Source organism: Megalops cyprinoides, chromosome 21 (genome assembly GCF_013368585.1).
Source record: "Megalops cyprinoides isolate fMegCyp1 chromosome 21, fMegCyp1.pri, whole genome shotgun sequence".
NCBI lineage: Eukaryota > Metazoa > Chordata > Actinopteri > Elopiformes > Megalopidae > Megalops > Megalops cyprinoides.
Window position 1 is genome coordinate 24946375 of NC_050603.1, and position 20822 is coordinate 24967196.

A 20822-nucleotide genomic window follows, 5' to 3' on the forward strand; every position below is an offset into this window, starting at 1 on the left:
CGCTACCCAGCATAGGACGGCCGCTGCGTCTTTGTCATGCGTTAATGGAGATCATTCATCTGAAGAAACGGAGAAAGACTCAGGTTGTAGGGGAAAAAAGCAGCTCTCTCTGTGGTAGCTCATCTGTTCTGGCTGCACAAGAAGCCAAATAAAAACTGTGGAGTGAATTCTGAGCGGGCTACCCAGGTGATCCCACTCATACCTTCATGGAAGCAGGCACACAGCAGATATAGGTGTACCTATGAATACATAAATACATCAGGGAAAGTTCTTAGACAGAGTGCCCATTCTGCATCTCTCTCAAAAGGTAGGCAAACTCCCCACTGGCCTCCAGCTTCACTTCAGTCCTCCTCTTGTACGATACCCACTTGCTCTTCTTTCCCCCTCACCCTCTCCTCAGAGTAGGAGTAGTCATACTACTGCAAAGAGTGGAGGTAGTCCTGCTACTGTGAGCAGTGGGAGTAGTCCTACTCTGAGGATTGGAAGTAGTCCCCCTACTCCAAGGGCTGGGAGTAGTCCTCGTTCTGCGAAGAATGGGTGTAGGCCTTTTCCCACTGACAAATGTTCCAAAGCAGACCTGCTCCTTGGTTTATTTTGTCAGTTTTCCCCGAGGCGAGATGACAATTCAACCATCGCCATAGAGCATGTAACTCCCTGCACTGAAGGTTGTTAACGTTTCCCCCTGGCCCTTGTAGCATCTGAGCCGGGCGGGGCCTTCACTCCCACCCCGCCCCACCCCAACCCCCCAGCCCTCAATGGCAGACAATGCCAATGCCGTCCGCCGGTGGGGGGGTGCACCCAGCCTCTTGATTTACTGTAGACACCACCCCCAACCCCCTGTCTCTCCCCCTGTCTTTCCTTCCGTGTCTTCCCCCTTCCCCACCCCCTGCCATTGTTCATCGTTTAAAGGTGTGAACAGCAGAGAAGACCCTGCTTAGCATGTCAGTATGATCTGGCATCGCAACATGCCCGAACTAACAGCCTCATTTATCAACAGCCGAACACAGTAATGTGAGGAAGGTCACGCATGCCGTATGCAGGCCTCATCGCCACGGCACTGCAGACCGGAACACTCACTCACTCCGTCCCCCCCCCCCCTCCCGAGCTCATCGCCACGGCGCCCCCAGATAAACCAAAGGGAAGTGAACCGTTACAAAGGCTGCCATTCTGTTTGCTTTGTTTTGTTTTGTTTTATTCTCTGCATTTTGGAGACAGGGCTAAACGGTGCTCCCTACGTAAAGAGCAACCACCAGACAGCACTGCTTAGATAGAACATTGTGATATTCTCGCCCCCTTCACCTCGCCACATTACCAGTGTCAGCCCTAATGAGCAGGAGCAGGATCAGAGCAGAGGGCCTCTGTCCCAACACACACTCACAGGGATGCCGTTCAGTGCAGCTGGAGAGCAGGTGAAAGCCACTCCATCCTGCTGGGACCTTGCAATTACATGCTCATAATTGAAACCGCTTGAAAGCTATTCCATCATCCCAGGACCTTGCAATTACATGCTGATAATTGGAATTATACATTAACATGTAGCAAGGTGCACAGCTATGTAGCTCTCTTTGGCACAACTTCACTGGCTTGCTAAGTGGGTAGATAATGAGACATGTTAACGTTAGTATTTAGTTAGCAGTGACCAGCAAGCATCACAATTTAGGAAACCCCACGCAAAAAGAGCAGTGAACAACAGTTTTGTGGCCATATATCAGTTTAAGGAGTATACAGCCCATTTGATTTATACCCCTATTGTATTATAGAGAATCACTTAGCATACCTTGGTAATTTGTAGTATACAGGTACAACTAACATTAGATGCAGCTGAGAGAACAGCTTGAAGCTACAGTATGTCATTTCCCAGATGAGATGTCATTGTCCCCAGTAGGGCTAATGGTTTATGGCATAAGAAAGAAGCAGGTGATTTCACTGTTAATGCCAGGTGTCACTCACTGACAGAAAAATGAGAAGCAAACAGACTCCTGAAACCCCAACACCCCTGAAGGCAAATCTGAAGGCAATTGCACCTTCACTTTAAAAAATACAAGGTTTTTTTTTTCCCTTATTTGCTCTTAAATTGCTCTTACTTCCTGTTTTTGAAAGCTACATTTGTGATTTGCATCCCAGATCCATGGGCTTTGTAAAAATGTGTCATCAGTCAAGCTTTTGTCTTAGCTGTGACTTCCCTATAGGTTGTAAATAGGTTGCTGCATAAAATCCAGCCAGCAGTTCAGTCTGAACTTTGATTACCTCAACATTTAAATGGATTCCAATAACCATGAGACTACAAGTAAGGAGAAATCATTCCCAGAAAGGCATTGAAATGCAACTGAGCAATCTTTAAAATTTTTGAAAAATACAGTAAGGCATGGGCATTTGTTTCTCCTGCAGAATCCAGAGGGTGTACATCAGTCATGACAGTGGCTCATTATGACCGTGCAGAAGCAAAAGACACCACAGTGATGTGGCCCATAATGTTTGATGTGAGTCTTCAATAAACACACAAAAGTGTTCCTTCTAGTTTTATATGTTGCACAGTAGTGCTCTGCTCATCCAAAAGAGCCATGCTCAGCATTTGTTCCTCAGTGCAAGTGATCACCAATGCTCACGCTTATCTGGATTTAGCCAGTTTGTGCCTGCTGGCACCTGTAAGCACATTTTGTAAATATGAAGTATAGTCACACAACAAAATGCCAGGACACGCTTGGCATGATGTAAGCCTGCCTATATCCCTGTCCACTCCCATCTGTCATGGTGTTTTGACATGTGCTCTCTGAATGAAGGTTTTCCCAGAACTTCTACCTTAATGGCCTACCCAGGGTCAGAAATGCACAATCGGCAAGGAAAACATTAGAAAATCAAACATGGTTTACAAAGGACGGTGTCATATAAGGGGTGTCACCGGGAGCAATGTGACAGAGGTTGGGTCACATGGATTTTGTAAATCAACAGTTATGAATCAGTGTGTGGAAAATGGCATATGGCATTGCTCACTTGTAAATATGTATTTAGGTATATAATATGTGTGTATCCATGTGTGTAGATTGGAATTTATATAACTGGTACTTTAATGTCTAATATCTCAAAGTCACTCTTAATGTATAATGTATTAATTACTGATTCTGAATGGATCAAAAAAGACCTGGAATAACAATTCCCTTTTGCTTTTTTGCCTAGTGCATTGAAATATTGGAGATAACTAATAAGATCTCTCTTTCAGTCTGAAATTGAGCAAATTTTCACAGTGAATGTGTATGCTGGACAGCTGCCATTAAATGTGCTCCAGTCCTCTGAGTTCTAGAAATCAATATTCATCTGCAGCCCCCGAGGGACTCGCCGTCAACGTCTTATTCAAATCCAGCGTTATCTGCTCAGTCTGGTCCGCAGGCAAATCACTTTTACTTACTGTTGCTTGCTTTGTTGTGCTTTTTTCAGGCAGATACTAAACTTTGATTAAAATCAGTTATTCTGATCTGCATCTAGAAAACAAAATAATACATTTGCTGGATGAAATTGTCAAGGAAATACAATAAAAACACCAGTAACTTTAATAAGGAAGCATTAAGAAGGAACGTGAAGGTGTGATTGCCTTGTCAATCATTTCTCAAAAAATGTATACCAAAGATATAACAGACAAAAGACAAAAGTCAAACTCAAATCCTACATATATTCCTTGGTTTTAGGTGCAAGAAATAATGTTGCTAGAATCAAGTTTGTCATATTTTACTAAAGTTATAAAACCAGAATTTACTGTAGTATAATATGATGGGCATGTGATCTGATACTGAGCATACCTGTGCCTTTTTGTAACCATGACAACTGACTTCAACTAGGTGAATAAAACACTGTGTGAACAGACAGTGTGTCTGGTTACAGACGACACTGCCTCTCGAGTTAAGTTCTAAAATAACTGTGACATTTTACGACATTTTGTCTTCAGCATATCCATAGGCATCATTTACGCTGGGGACATGTCCCCACCACTTTAAAAAGGTGTGAACACTTCGAACCCGTCATTGTCCCCAGCACTTTTCAAAACAAACTGATGCCCATAAGCATATCTGTCAGCAGTTGATTCAGTTAAAGCACAGGCATTGGAATGTGAACTCGTATCTGATTACTAACGGCCACTGCAGATTTTCCTGGATCATGGCCACAGGGCCCTTGCAACACCACGTTGGACACCTTGCTCTTGCAAAACATGTATTTTAAATATGAATAATTAAGTGAATAATAAGTAACACACTTTGGGGTGTTGCTGAAAGCTAATCCTCTTCAAAAACAGTGTTAGTCATCCATGAAGTTGCTTAACTCTACAAGCAGTGTCAAGTGTTTTTACTATTATTGTATAATTGTGTTTGCCAAATTTTTTCTTTTCTTCAGATCTAAAAAATGTATACATATAAAAAAAACTGTGGAAAAGTGATTGCTCATTCACATGTGCATTTTATTTTTATGTGCTATGATATTCTCATGTAGATACTTGAAGAAGAGGCACAGTGTTTACTACTTTTAGAACTTTTCCACTGACAATTTGATCATTCCCTGACCAGTAAAACGTATCAGAAAAAAATTCTCTTTGGCCTCTTGTGAGCAATACCTCAGCATGAGAAATCTATACAGTATATCCTTAAAACATATATCCTTATATTAATAAAATAATGAAAGTCAATGAATGAATTTGCCTACTGAATTGTGCCAGGTCACCGCTCTCTGCACTGTCAGAGCTCTTTATCAGACTTCTCCTCCCTCACATATGCATTATGTGGCTGATATCATGACCCAGCTGAGATGGCTGAAAACACCTTGGCATTCAGTGGGAAAGTGAACGTGGCTTTGTGGAGCCATGGACAGGCGAGCCAGACAGCAATGTGAGCAGTCAGATGATGTCCCAGACAGATGTTAGATACAAGCTTTGGGTGGTAAGAGCCTGCTTCTCTCAGCATGTTGCAATTAAAGTGCATTAGCTCCACAGAGGCTAGTTTGGAACACTCGGGTGCTTATTGCTGGCAGCATGGCTCAGCATATGTTTCCTTCTCAGAATTGTTGGGAGGACCATGTGGAGAAAGACAACTTTTCATATTCTAATCACCAAGAGATGATTATTATGGACTAGTGGCACTAGGACTGTAATAGTAACAGTAATAGAGCAGCTGTAGTTACATTGCATTAAATTGTTATTTAGGTTATCTTTTATCTTTTCTAGAGTGACTTAAATGGGTTCAATTTTATTCATTTATACAGCTTCATATTTACTGAGGCAACTGTGGATTAACTACCTTGCCCAAGGGTAACAAGGCAATGCCACAGCTGGGAATTGAACCAGCAACCTTCTGGACACCAGGCCTGCTCCTTATTACTACACTACACTGCCACCAGTGGTATACAGTAGTAGAGCACAGTAGTACTCCTTTGCAGGTCCTGTTTTACAGACAGTTTGACAGTGTTTATGGGATTACCATATTTTCCATTGTTTAAGACACACCTTTATATAATATATATCATGGTGTTAATAGCAAACCATTTGAAAACAAAATTATAAAAATAATTATTTCAGTGAATTTCCATCACTTAAATATGCATTATTACTATGGTTTATTGCAATAGAAATGAATGTCAATGAAGCAGAAAAAAATAGAATTATTGGGTAATTGCCACATCATCTAACCATTAAGAATCAAACATGAGAGTTGAGTAACACATTTCTGCACATATCAGGCATTTAAAAACCTACCTACAGTGTACTGCCCGGACTGGTGTTCAGTGCTGCTAGTACCTGCTGACGTCTGGTGAAAAAACATTTACAGTATAACGGCAGTATTTTATTTCAAAAAAGGATCCTGGCAGCATGAGTGGGATAACAGTAAGAATACAGGCTCCCCCAGCAAATGGGGTATCACAGTAATTTATCATCCTATCAGTGCATAGGATGCAGGGTAATTTTAGACGGCCCTCTTTGAGGAAAAATGTGTCTCATGCAATGACAAATATGTTAATTACACATGGAAAAATTCAATGTTAGCCAAAACAAAAAAGTATTTCAAGAGATTTCAAGAGACATTTTGAAACTTCTCTAAAACAAGGAAACCAGCAGGACTTACTAGGGGGAAATGATATGGGTTTGAGAGATACCAGAATAAAGTAATTAAGAAAGCAAATGACACAGACATAGCAGGAAAATTAGCAGATGAATGAATATAATTCAAAGAATTGCACTGTTTTCTTTGGGGGGGGGGTGCAGGTGGTTACATAAATAGCTTGGATTAAAGACTCCATCTCTCTGCTCACACTGAATATGGCATGCAAATTGTAAACCATTGTTTGCTTGTGGTGGCCCCATTCGATGCCCTGAAGTGACTGTTTAATTACATGCAGAAGTTTTCTGAGGTGTGCGAAGCAGGCGAAACTGTAGACCATGCTCCACTTCCAAACCCGAGTCTAGACTGCTGGCTTCTTCACACCCTGACCCTGATTAAGATCTTTGGTTCCAGCAGCAATTACCAGCCAGGTTTTGTTAACACATCGAGCAACAAGGGAATCTGTCAGCGGCCAAACGAGACGACGACATCATCAGCGCAAGCCTGCGATAAGGAACCGCAGACAATAGATCTCTGCGTCTCTCTGTCCTCTGTCCTCCCTTGTGCTCTCTGACTTTGCTTTGTCAATGCAGTTCCAGACCTCTTTCTTCCTGTTTTGAAAATTAATGCACCTTTTCTTCCATCAGTCCCTTTCAAAGGTGCCCTGCCTGCGTTGGTGACAGGAGCATTTGTAATATGCCAGTGGCCTTTCTCACATCCTTTAGCAGGGGAGACTGAAACTCGTTTCAGGTGCATTGCTGTGCATTCCCACACTCATTCAGGTTTGTCATGGTTTTTGTACAGACAGTTGCCAATGCTAATAACCATTCATGGTTATAGACAAGAAAGAATACAGTCCCTTTTGCTGGCTAATCAATAGTTATTTTTATTGTCTTTGTCTTTGCCTATGAAAAATGAGATGCTCTGCCTTCCTCTATCAGAAGACAGAGTGTATGCCAGTCTGTCTTCACTTCAGTCTACCATCTCAGGGTTGAATGAAGCATTTCTATCCGATTCTGTGCACAGCTCAGCCTCCTCCCCAAAAGACCATTATTTTCTTTTCAGTTGCAACACCAAGGGGACGATAGGGACGATAACCCTTTTGTATAGTTTTGAGGCAGTTGTACACCCCACAAAAATGATCTGGTGTTATTTTTTTCCACAAGTTGCTGAAGTCTGTGCCATTTGGCACGTTGAGTTTGTGTAGACCAATGTAATTGACTTAAGCATCATCTTTCCCACTTGTGTAATTCTCAGTGACTGTGTAATTGAGATTTACAAGGGTAGAGATACACTGGTGCAAAAATGTACTAGATCAGAAGTCCAGTTGCATTTACTACGTGCAGACAATTAAATATGGTAAATTAGATGAGACAAATGCATTCTCAACCCCACTCTAAGAGAGCACCCATTACTACACGACAGTCCTTCGATAAATAAAATAGCTATACACTCCTAGTCCTTAGTTAAATAGCCACTTTACAAAATGGATCATTGTACCAGTTGATGACTGGTTGATTTTTTTAGTGATGACCTGACCTGAAGTAGTTCCCAAAATAGTATATATTGCCAAGAAAGTGAGAATGTCAGTAGTGACTGCATTTCCCTCCATAATGCCACTCACACAATGAGCTACAAACAGTAAGGGTATACTTTTTAAACAGGCTAAGTGTCTTTCTCTTATCCATCTTGGAATAAGCATTGCTATTTGATGTCATATGTTAGCAACTTATTCAACTGAAACACACACATGTGGGCACACACACATTTCCAAAATAAAAGAAATTGCCTCTCACAGCCCCCTAGTCTGAATTGGAGGTACTTGCAGGTCAGCCAGGCTAACAGCTGTGGCAAGGCGCAGGCATGGCGGACAGGTTGTGGGTGGGCTGCAGACGGATGACCAGGCCACTCTGATTTAGGGGTGAGTGATGGGAACTGCCAGGGCGCTGGAGTTAAGCCCGGGAAATGCGCCAGGGTCTGATTGGGTCTTGCTGGCTCTTTGGGTAATGAATCTGTGGAAAAGTCATTTCTGCAGTTAATAAATCCCACGAGCCCTTTGCCTCAAATTGGGATTGGGGGGTGGGGGGGGGGGGGGGGGATCAGAGGGATCAGGGGAAAAGCAGGAGAGAAGTGAGGAGGGGGAGGAGAGGTACAAGGAAGGCGTCCTGCATTTGGAGGGGAATGACCTCCGTTCGGACAGGGCTACCTCTCCCTGCTGAAAAGCCCCGAACCCCATGGACTCTAATTTACTGTCTCCTCGGTCGTCGGCACTCCCGGGTTAAGGGAAAACCTCCCTCCTCGCCTCGTTAAATGCAAAGCAGACTCCAGCCTCCACACCGAAGGTCACTGCAGGCATGCATTTTTCATAAGACACGCGCACACATTACGGTTCTGGTCTATTGAGCAAATTCAATAAATCTTTTGAGATCTTGAAAAGAAAAAAAGAATACATTTCATTTCTTGTACTTCTAGTCCTAATGCCTTGCATATTTATCACTTTCATAACGCAATTCTGGAACAGTAACCATCCTTTAGGATCTCCAGCCATGGCACTGGCTCAGCAGTGCATATCACAAGACAGTTCTTTGCTGATAGATGGCTCATGAAAAAAATCTGTTCTTCGGCTTGGGGTCTCAGGGCCTAAGGTAGCAGGCTCTAGTACCACGTTATGCACAATTCAAATGAACTGAATAAGAAATTTACATTTGTTTTCCTTCTTAATAGAATTGTCAGAGAAGCAGTAACCTGAGCAGCCTCATTTCCTGTAAAAGAAGTGATTATTATTGGTGCTTAAGTAGAAAATTGATTTGCAGTTGTGGCACTGCTTGAGTGAACTCTCTCTGGGCTCTCGAGGGGGAAAGGGAGAGACAGGTAGCTATTTGATAACAATTGATTACAGCAGTGTACAGCTGCACATTTTGTTTCCTCTGGGTGCAGGGAGTATATGTCTCTACCTGTTAGGCGGTCAGGTTTCTATGCCCTTTGAGGAAGATGATGGTTTTAACCATGTGTGTTTGCGGTCCTAAAGCAACCCACCATTCTCCCACCATAATCATGTGAAGCAAGCCAAGGAAGCTCAACGTAGGCTGGAAGCGAACATAGCCGCTTGCACTTGCTCATTGATCACAGAAGACAAAGCTGGTACAGATGCTGGCTTTTTTTTAACAGGTCATGAGCGCTCCAGGATGGACCTTCCCCAGAGAGCGTGCCAGCAACACCAGCCAGAGAAATGGGATTAGTCAGCGTGCCATGGTTTGCTCAGCCTAACACCCAGCCAAATCGATTTAAACCAGCAGTCAATTGCAAATGGTCAAAGGCAGCGGATTTGAAAGGAAATGAGGAGGGCAATTGTGCTTGTCCATGCTAGGTTGGAAACCATGATGTGCTTCATTCAAGTTTCACCAATTCATTCTGTCTCATTCTTTCTCTTCCTCCTCCTCCTCCTCTTCTTCTTGTTCTTCTTCTTCATAAGATACATTTCACCAGCAGTCAGATGATTATAACAGTGAGATTGAGTGTACTATCTATGAGACTTGTTTTCACATTGATGTAACATACTGTTTAAACAAATGAAATTGGGTGACATGTGTAAGTCACAGGCAGACTGCTGATAAGACATAGGGGCATTTTCAACATGTCAGTGAACATCCAGCTTGCCACACGACAGAAAAGGGCCAGAAGCCTTTCTGGGGATGTATGAGCAAATTATCCACTGTGATCTCTGTGGTTACAGAAGACTGCCTTCCAGGGAGAATTACAGAGCAATGCAGTTGTATTACATATTGAAAATAATAATATCAGCCATTTCTCAGCAATAACAGTCATCTTCATGACAACCCACGATTATGCAATTTTTTTTTTCTTAAGAGCTAGCCAACTGATTCAGCTTTAAATATAGACTGTTTGGCTAATGCTTTCTTAGCCAGCAGCTTAGCGCTACATGAGTCAAGATCTGAACTGCTGATTGTACATGGAAAGAGGAAGTTCAGACAGAGTGGCCTGATGAATCACACTGCTCCTCAGTGACGTGACTGGAAACACATCTTACAGACACAGTTTAATGTCCCCAAATCAATATCTCTATGTTGAAACCATGACAAAACACTGTGATTGTGTTTTGTGCTAAATGATCACTTAACTTTTGACGTGTGTCTGCACCACAAAACCATCTAACCTTTGGCTGACGGTGACCCATCACCATCCATTTCCAAGATTATCAGATAAGAGAGGAATGTTGGGAGCAGGCTGCTGAGAAATATGATGATGATGGGTGTAAGGGTAAGGTGTTCTCTTCATGGTCGTGTTACTTACAGTCTGGCCAAGGGACTCTCAGGTCCCGCTTTTGTTGGGAAATGTCAGATTGTGTAAGACTTTTGCTTGGCTCACACTCCATTTGCGTAACTCTAGATCAGTGTTTGTTTCCAGTGTACCCAAGAATCTCACAATTAGCCCAGGCTTGTCCTCTTAGTCTAACATCCAAGAAACAACAACGGGGAAAAAACATGTTTTTAATCAACTGAAATAATGAGTCAACCCAGCTCCCAGCTTCCAGCTCCCACACACGATGTGAAAGTGTAATTGTTTGGAAATTATTACTTGATTGAATTAAAGGCATTAGAATGAGGTTATTTTGGGAACACAGAGCTGTTTAATCCTCAAGCAAAAGTGTACTAGGAAAGTACAGCATTTGTTCATTTCATCCATATTTAATTCAGCCAGTGTGTTGAGGCTTGATCTGGATTTTCCTCCTTCTACGGCACTAAATTCTTCACCCCTGTGCATTCATTCTGCTGAAATAATCCTAAATAGCCTTGTGATTCCCAAATGACTACATTATATACCCATTCTCATCTGTTGTATTACAACAACCACAGAATTACAGCCACAGAAGACAAAGCTAACATCCTGCAGCAGCTTAGTTAAGAATTCTTTGTTGGTTCAGACATATTGTTCTGTTCTCAAATCACCGTTAGTCACACAGCAGGTAAGATCTAAGGCTTTAACTGTAAAACAGAGGCCTCATCAATTATGTGCTTATAAACGACCAAGGACTGGCTGTATGACTTGATCAAGCAGCATGTTCATTCATAAAATTGAACAAGCACACAGAAGCAATGCTAACTTCAAAACCATGCTTGTGTCATTTGAATTTATGAGGGTGGAGGGAGAATCTTGCAAAAGAGTCTTTTATGCCTTTTGGGGAAAATGGTCAGGCTTATCAAGTTTTTCGAGATGGAGACACAACAAAGCAAGAGAGCAAGTCTCATTACTCCTCCCACTGATCCTGCCACATGCCCGAGCGTGTCCCAGCTTCTAGTGTCTGGTCTCCCTCTGGAATTGATAGCTCAGTACGAGAAACCATTGATAACCCCATTACCTCTCTCACCTTCTCTCTATAATGTTTAAAGCCAGATACAAATGGCACTCTTTTGCATTAACTGTGTAACATATTACACTGTTCTCTCATTCTTTCTCTTTGTATCCCTTTCAAAACACCCAGTCCCCTAATTTATTTGACTTATGTGCCTCTGTCCAGTTGCATCACTCCCGAGAAGCAGCTTTGTCTTCACAGTGAGCATGCTTTTCCCAAGAAGAGCATCTGCATCATCTCCTGTCGTCATTGTTTAGTCCGCGTAATTTGGTTCACTTCTCGAAACCAACTAATTTCCCTGTTAAGATGAGGCCGGGGGTGGGGGAAGGAGATGCCGTGACTACTGCAGAAGCAAGCTCCAGTGTTGATGGCGAGTTCCCCTTCTCTGCTTCCAGCGGGATTTTCTCGTTTAACACGCTGCCTGGAGCGTCTCCCCCTGTCAGAGCTGCAAACGCGGAGCGGAATAATATTAATGGACCCCTTCAGGGCTCATTAGCCGCTATTCCACTACCCTGACAAATGAGCGCCTGCCGTCCCCTCTCAACCGCCCCTCTTTAGCGAGGAACTTTCAGAAACCTGGGAATCATTTCAGACCCCAATTTAAACGCTAGTTTTATTCTGAAAAAAGGGAGTGGAGGGAGGGTTGGTCTTCTGTATTCATGCGACGATGTGCTTTGGGTACGCTGGATAACCCCTGTCACGCTAAAAAAAAAAAAAAAAAAAAAAAAAAAAAAGTTTATATCCTTGAATCCTTTGAATGAACGGCCTGGCTGTAGCTTTGGAATGTTAACGGAGCTATTACTGCTGAACTTCAGCATTAGCCAAACACGATCACCAAAGTAATAAAGTTTATTCAGAACATGAAATTCCCGCGAGCGCAGAGAACATGCTGCGAGCGTATAAAACATTCCCGCGAGCGCAGAGAACATGCTGCGAGCGTATAAAACATTCCCGCGAGCGCAGAGAACATGCTGCGAGCGTATAAAACATTCCCGCGAGCGCAGAGAACATGCTGCGAGCGTATAAAACATTCTTGCGAGCGCAAAAAACATTCTCGCGCACAAATCAGCCACCATGCTCGAGAGAATTTCTGCTTGGCGAGCGCTGGAGGTCATACGCGCTCGCGCGGGTTAACTCTGCTCGCGCGAATCGACCTGAGTTTTGACAATTTGGGGGCGGAAACCAAGGGAGTCGCTGGTCCTCTTATGATTGGTCACAAGTATATACTGTATACTGCATGCTATTTTTCTGTGTAGTACCCAGTATGCGACCATTAATAATTACATTTGTAGTATGTTGTATTGTCGCTTGAAATCATTGCGAGTTTAGAAACGTTCAGATTTCCTCGTGGTATTTTCCAGTTAGACGCCACTTGCATTCTCACGAGTGAAAAGTATTTACGAGATCACCTAAAGTATTCGCGAGTTGAAGTATTTTCAGTTTTTTTTCCTTTCAATGTCTTACCTTTCCGTGGTACGGGTACATAGTGTGGCACGGAGGAGAAGGCGAACATAACTATTGTACTTTTGAGTAGCCTATAAAAAAATCACACACAGACATCCAAATGGTGCCACCGGTACACATAATTTATTATTAATTATACATTTATTATAACAATAAGGTAAGTTTTTGTTGTTCGCTATGTAATGTTAGGTCACCAGTTCACCTGTCTCACTATACCTATCACTATTACTTAGCTACATCTTAGCTAGCTACTAACCAGATAATAAACTACTAACCAACGTTATTAATCATCGTAAGAGACAAGTTTTGGCAGTATAGCTATAGCTAACTACCTCTTTAATGATCATTGGACTCAAAATAGCATGTATTTGGACGTATCCGCAGTGTCAACTAAACAGTGGAAGGCAATGTACGAGCACGCGGAAAAGAGTACGGATCAGATGTTTGTATTCTTCCGGTTTCGCGCCAGGCACATAATAGAAACGTCATCAACACGCCCACTCGCTCGCGGTGGATTCTCCGGAACGTTGCCTGTAATATTCACACATGAGGCTCACTCCGACATGAGGCGGACTTTGTACTAGGGAGCTGGCAGAACGAAGTCCGTCACATGTCCGGTCCGACTGATTCGGACATTTGCGTTCTCACATACAGCTCCTCCGGCTAATGGCCGGATACGTTCCGGCGTCCAGTAAATGTGTGAAAGGGAGAGACTCTAAAGTGTGATGAAAGGCAGATATGAACTAGACAGTCGAATGGGTTTGTTGACTGATTGGTGGCATTGGTACTGGTGGGTGAATCTCAACAATTTGGCTCGTATGTTTCTGACATCAATGTATCTGCATCCGTATGGATGGCATATGGGATCTTCTATCTGATGCGAATCAGATCAGATAGAAGGTCCAAAGCTAAGATATTCTGTTCTAAGTAACGGTTTCTCTGCTTGTTGAGGGAATATGGGTGACATTGGTTTCTGGAGCCTGCAGTCCTTTCAACACGTCCTAATGGAGCAGATGGAGGAAGGCGTTCTGTCTCAGCCACAAAACGAGATGGTGCTTGAGTTAAATAAATTATTGCGGAGCTATTTTTAAGATGAAGTGTAAATGCGGTAATCCTGTGAGCGAGAGGCGAAGAATGGCCCCTAAGGAGTCACGGCGGGGAATACAGCGCTCTCCACTTATATCTCCTCTTCTCTCTCGCTCTCATTTTAGAGGAAAATTGTCATATGTCTTTTTTACATATTGATTGCTAATTCATGTGACCCTCTACCTGCCTGTCAGCTCGTCTGTGCCTCAGTCAATCTTTATTAGCCTGTTGCGGTAACCTCAGGCGATAACACGCGACGAAACTCATTGGACCGTTTCTGATTTGTTATGTAACTTTTAGGTCTTTGGCTATCAGATGGCATGACTTTGAATGAGAGTGAAGTGATCGAGTAAATTAAAGGAAACGCCTCGTAGCAAATGTAATCCAGACTTAAGTGGAGAGAGGAAATTGTTTTGGCGGCAATGGTACATCACTATTTATTTACAGAGTCACACTTGCTGATAATAGCGTGCAGGTAATCTTTAACAGGGGTTGGTTTCTCCAAGGTTAAGGACCGTGTCTTTTAAGTGTACTTCTCTTGCTTAAGTAGGCCTACCTATCGGTTTCCCGTTAAACCCATTTGCTCAAGACGCTGCTGTGCCTCATGAATGGGGTTTCTCATTCGTTGCCTTCATCCTCCGGACCTGAAAGCATTTCAATGACAGCCCTTTAATGAAAGCATTGGCGATAATTATAGACTGCTGCCGAAGCTACAAGCTGTAAGAGCACTTCTGATGATTTAATATGAATTGAATTTTTTTGTGTACTTAATGTTAGTGATTATCAAGACCATGTACGTGTTTTATTTCACATTTATTTTGTTTTATTTGATTTGATTCATTTGTTTATTTTTACACCGTTGTTAAAATGCACGTTCTTTTTGCTGAATAAATGAATTAATAACTGTATGGTTTAAATAGCCATGACCCCTCAGTTTGTCTTGAGCGCACAGAAATAAAATGTGGCAACATTCCAAACCATGGCGAAATGAGAGTGCAGTTCATTAGGAATCATAAGTGTGTGAGTCCCCTTTTCCGTTTTTTCGAGTTGATTCGAGCAACGCTGAAGATGGCACAAAGGTCCGCTTTTACTGCACTCGTCCCCCGTGCCTACTCCGTCACCCTCCCAACGACGGTAGCGAAGGGGGCAGAAGGGAGAGAAGCGTGACGAATGCAACTACAGGAAGCAAGTCGAAACAGACAGACCGATTCTGTCTTCAAAAATAGGCTTATTCCTTCAGCCTGACAGTATACGGTGACGAGAAGTTCCAACGGTTTACTATTTTAAATCAGGTCAAGAGGGAAACAAAGGAAATTAAGAACGGTGCAAATCTGGGATGACCTATTTAAACCCATGTAGTGAAGGGGAAAACAATGCTCAGAATTTCCTGCACTCGTAACGTTGTGCTGCTGTTGAATGGTATGAATAGACCAACTGACCAAGCGAAACGTGAAGCTGTAGCCTAAAGTCGGAAATTATCGATTCTGTGTGTAACCTTAGTGACGGCACAGTCTGGTCAACCCGTGGTCAGTCTCTGGTCAGAAGACACGGCCAAGACAAAGGCTGCATCCGAATACTCAGTGTGCACTAATTTCGGTTAAGGACATACTTCCCGACCGTTACTGTAGTACATTCTATGAGTATGCGAGCGAGTAGTAAGGACACAATTATAGCAAGCCATGAAAATCTTCCCAAATGTAAAAAATACAAGGTCATTCTGAGTTCATTGTAATTTTTTCCTTTTACAGGAAGCAGAGTTCATCCCTGTGAACTCTTAAGCTTGATGTCATTTGCAATCAGGTCTGGCTGTGCTACTTTATCGGTTTTCCTCCCTGATTGGTGAGCTTTCTAGCTACATTAAGCCAACTGCCAAAAGTCAAGTATGGCTGCTGTTTGACTCTGAGAGCATCCGCAAAATGCAGAGCAAAATGCATCAAATGCAGCATGTCTTTACCCCGCAGTTCCCATCTTCAGAGTTGGCCAATCTCACACAGGGTCCTTTGACTTCCTGCTGCTCTAAAAATAACTGGCAAATCTTCCACTTATCCCCAAAATGTCATTGAAAAAGTCACAGAAAACATGAATCTGATCTGAACAGGAACCCTGTCATCGCTGCTACAGATGTGACAGGCAACATAAACTTCTCTTCTCCTCTAATGTGGTGGATGTTTCCTTGTGTGTGAGGAGTGGGATAAGCCAGTGGTGTTGCTGTAGGCTTTTATTCATTACTTTTATTGATCAAGGAGGAAACAAACACATGAAATGTATGAAATAAAATATATGAGAGGGGTTGCCTTCAAAAAACATAGTTGGTTTTTTACATATTGTTATTTACAAAATATCAATGTGAATGTGTTTATCTTTATATACATACATACATACATACATACATAAAATAACAGGCAGTATCTTACTGCATGAGTTCTGCTGGTCCCCTTTCAGACAGCTAATGTAAAACAATCTGCCTTCTCAAATTATGTATTACGCCTAGAGTTACATATTGCAGAATTACTAGAAATGTTTATGGCTCCCAAAAATCCCCTCGTATCCACTTCCAGGTTTTCTCAAGCAGCAGAGAAACACAGGACCCAGCTGAAAGTGCTGTTTGTGTGCAGCGTTTATGAGACCACATCTCAAAAGCACAGAAAAGAGTTTCTGCCATACCAGCTTCCAGTGATGGGAGCGGTATTGATCAAGCTGTGATAATTGCATTCAGGTGCCAGGTCCTTGGTTTTGTTTTTGTGTGCAGGCGTGTGTGTGTGTTTGTGTTTGTGGTAGCCATGGAATATGTTTTGATAAAAATAGCAAAAGCTCAATTGCCTATCTGTGTTTGCACATTATACCTTGACAAAATTCATGTTCACTGGGGTTCACGCGTAGAACTACCTGGTCTTTAGTCATCTAAATTGTTCATTGTTATTTGTGCATTATCTATATCACCTTAGTATGTACTTTAAAAGATATCACCAGTTTTGCCTCAGAAGGAAGGGAGAACAGCATGGTTGGTGCAAAGCTGATTTTGGCTTTGTGTTAGCCAGTGTTATTAAATGTTTAAATGATGTGGTCAAGGTCAAGGATAAATGATATAATAGTGGTTTCAGTGTGTGCATGTGTTATGTTTAGAGACAGACTGTATCCCAGGAGCAGAGGGCAGTTAGAGGAAGTTAATACCTGTATGATGAGCCATGGTTTTTCTGTGTTTAGATGAGCAAAGAACGCACTTTGGCAATGTTTGCTTGTATGCAAACTGAATATCAGTGAAGTTACTCTCAGTTTTGTTGTCTGTGGTCACCTTGTGCTATCTGCACTTGATGTTCCTGGCCACAATGGCCTTGCAAGTTGCTTTTGATAAACCCGTCTACTAAATCAACAAACATAATGTAAATTTAATGTGTAGTAAATGTCAGCTATAGCAGCAATGCTAGTCATCATACAGAGAATGTAAATCAATGTGATCACTGTATACTTTATGTATAATCGTGCCAATTTCAAAACGATCAATCCTCCCCGAAAATAGTCAGATACACACACGTCACAATATGATTGGCCAGTTTACCTTTTTTTCTTCAGTGTGCTACACTTAATACTCTCCTCCCACCACGACTAGGCATTAGCTTGTATTAATTATATATTAATGTATTAATAATCACTAATAGTTAATACTGAAATATTTTCCCAGTAACCTTTTATTACACTAATTTCAGGTAAACAAAGGAAAGGGGTCTATCAGGTGATGTCACTGTCTTGGATTGCAAATGCTAAAATGACCAAAAATATATGATAAAAAAAAAAAAAAAAACTTTGAGGTGCACATTTTTATGCAGTACTAAACAGATAGCAGAATGTCTGTGATGATTAGCATTACGAGTAACATCCCACACCATGTGTGATTTTCTGTTGAAAGATACATTTGTATTTGCAGTGTTTGTTAGCAAAGGCTTTGGTGTACTGCGGCACTCTTCAAGTGACATAGCCATTTTCCACATGGCTCCAGAAGATAAATTTAAGTGAATTTCTCAGTCACCAAAATATAATTGGGAGCACTCATTCTTTGAGTGCATTTTGAGGATAATAAGTGTATTGGGAGCTGTAAGTTTTTGTGTTGCCATTTTTTTCCTTGGATAACAAGTTACTAACAGGAAGCCAGTCAACTGGAATAAATTCAGTGGCACTTGGACTGAGTTTCATTCTTTCAAATATGATAAATGTAAAATGATACCATATATTTAGTTTAGAATTGTTCACCAATGTTTAAATTACTGCTGCTGAAATTGTTTGTGTGTCTATGTGTGTGTGTGCTGTTGTGATTTAAGTTAAGAATTCATACATAAGGGCACAATTACGTTGATTCTAGCTGGATGTGTGTGTCTCACATTGCGTTGAGATGCAGCGACTCACATTGAAAGAGGCCGAGTGAAGAACGTTCCACTGGAGGAAGTGCTGTCTCTTCCTCTGCCAGGAAAGGGGAATGTGAAGAGGCATTCCTGAAGAGACAGCGCAGCCCTCTCTTGTTCATTAGAAGCTGACAGCTTGTCAAGGCTTGTCGTGAAAATGAATCTTAAAAAAGGCCTAAATTTACTTGGTGGTGTGTATCTGCAGTCTGATTAAGGTTTCTTCCCTTAATCACACGTTTGCTTCACCTCCTTTATCTCGCCTCTTGTATGGGTGTTCTGCTATTGCGTTTGAGATCTATTTAGATTCTCACTCCAGCGATGTGTTTGAATGTCAGAGATGACACCTGTCACCACTCAATGCAAGAGCTTAAATGTCAGTTGTCTGTTTGTGTTAATCTGTCCTTTCCACATCCTTCTGCTTTGAATGCATGTGTTTTCCCATGGGGAAAGAGTCCTTAAATATTTGCAGCTTGGGTAAACGTACTGGTGTGTTTGTAGCATTGCTATTCTAGGGTGATTCTTTTGTATGCAACATGTTTTAATTGATGTCTCTTTTTTCTTTCTCCCTTCGTTCATTCTGTCACTCCTCCCATTGTTCTTCCTTCAATCTGTTCTGCCACACTCCCCTCCCTCCTCTCCTTTGTTCTTGCATGTCTATCATTTCTTATTTAATTTATCCAATTTGTATGCCTTCCTGCCCACCTTCCCCTGACTTCCTCTGTCCTCCCTCTCCTCCACCTTCTCTTGTTCCTGTCTTGTCCTGCAGCATCCCTGGAGAGTTCACCATAGCCAGAATGTTCCAGGGAGCCACACCAGCCACACAATGTTCCGGAAGTGCCCGCCTCCCTCACACCTCAAACCACGCCGCTCTCCCACACACCTAAACTGGCCACTTCCTTCCTTCTGCTCTTCCCCTCCCCTTATCACACCTGTTTCCTCTCCTAACCACACCCCTCTCTAACACACCTAGAGTGGCCCCTTCCTTCTGTCCTGCCCCTCTCCTCCCCCTAACCACACCCCTCTCTAATGCACCTAGAGTGGCCACTTCCTTCTGTCCTGCCCCTCTCCTCCCCCTAACCACACCCCTCTCTAATGCACCTAGAGTGGCCACTTCCTTCTGCCCTGCCAAGGGCAAACGACAGCAACAACACAAACAATGGGAACCAGAGATGAAAACAAGCCTCAGCCAATGACTCCACAAACAACTATGAAAAAAGCACTCCAGAAATACAGTACTGTCCACTTGGAACCCAAGCTCTCCACACATTAATGTCTTCAGAAAGTAGCACTTTAATGTCTATTCTCCAGTAGGAATACCCAAATAGCACAGTGAAGTTGTGCAATCAGTCCAACATATCAGGTTTATCTGCCTCTCTTTCATGCCATCTTCTCTGGTCACTCCACACGTGAAATGACTCAAAAGCAAGATGAGATCACATCTTGCACCTTCCATTTAATCTCCTTTCTTTCTTTCTATATATACAGGTTCAGTGGTAGACTTTTGCCTGCTGTGTGTCTGAGTCCTGTTTGATTCTTCCGCTGTTCCCTGTGGCTGCTCTCCAAAGTGAGTCCTCGAACCCAGGACACGTTTGCAAATTACACTGTGACTCTGACCAGGTGTCTTAAAAGGGACTGGTGCCCCGCCCGGCAGTGAGGAGCATGTGATTCAGGTGAATGTGTGTAGGACTTGGGAGAACTCACCTACTTCTAATGAGCAAGAAAATAAAAGAGGAACGCCAACAGAAGAAAGAGCCGACGCTCCTCACAATCCTTCTTCCTCCTCTCTCTTTCTGCTACTTTGTGACTACTTTTAGATATGAATTTCCATTTGGAAAAAAATAAGCATAGAATGCAATTATCTACTGTACAAGACACTAAAATAGCAAATATCTGTCAGTGGAGATGTGTTTTCATTGTAATCTGACTGTTTTTATCAGGATTCTTTCCTAAATGTTGCTGTTTGTGTGGAACGGCCACCTGCTCCACATAAGCGGAGCGATTATTTCTAAGCACGCTGTGTCACATGAATGATGATGGCATTGTCACCTGTGTTTTTAACTCCAGATGGGTGGAAGCTGAAGTAGGTAGCTGATATGAACCATACAAATCCTCATGTGACTTTTCCCTTTTTGGCACTTTACACATCGTGTTTGTGGAGACTGTGGTGGAAATGAACAGAATGGAGACTGCATAGGTGTTTAAGCACACAGTCAGAAAAAAAACGGAGGCGAAAGCACACATCACATGTAGGCTTTTCAATAAAGCCGATCCCAGATGAATAATAATCCCATTCCCAGATGAAAACAGTGCATGTGATGTCACACCAGAGGGAACTCATGATTGGGTGAGCTGGTCAAGTGAACTCCAATTCTTAACAGAATTTCCAGAGGGGAGTTTGATCACAAACATCACGTGACCTTCAGGTATGCTGAG

The 20822-nt window shown here is 42.4% G+C and overlaps 1 protein-coding gene across 2 annotated transcripts in view; it reads left to right on the plus strand.

Annotated features, from left to right (window-relative positions):
• Window positions 1-19852, plus strand: part of samd12 (sterile alpha motif domain containing 12) — an 88089-nt gene extending 68237 nt beyond the window's left edge. For both annotated transcript variants that reach the window (XM_036516267.1, XM_036516266.1), the window contains exon 5: window positions 19156-19852. In XM_036516267.1, the coding sequence (XP_036372160.1) occupies window positions 19156-19178 (23 nt within the window). In that variant the 3' untranslated portion in view covers window positions 19179-19852. The remainder of the gene's footprint in view (window positions 1-19155) is intronic.
• Window positions 19853-20822: the final 970 nt, after the last annotated feature.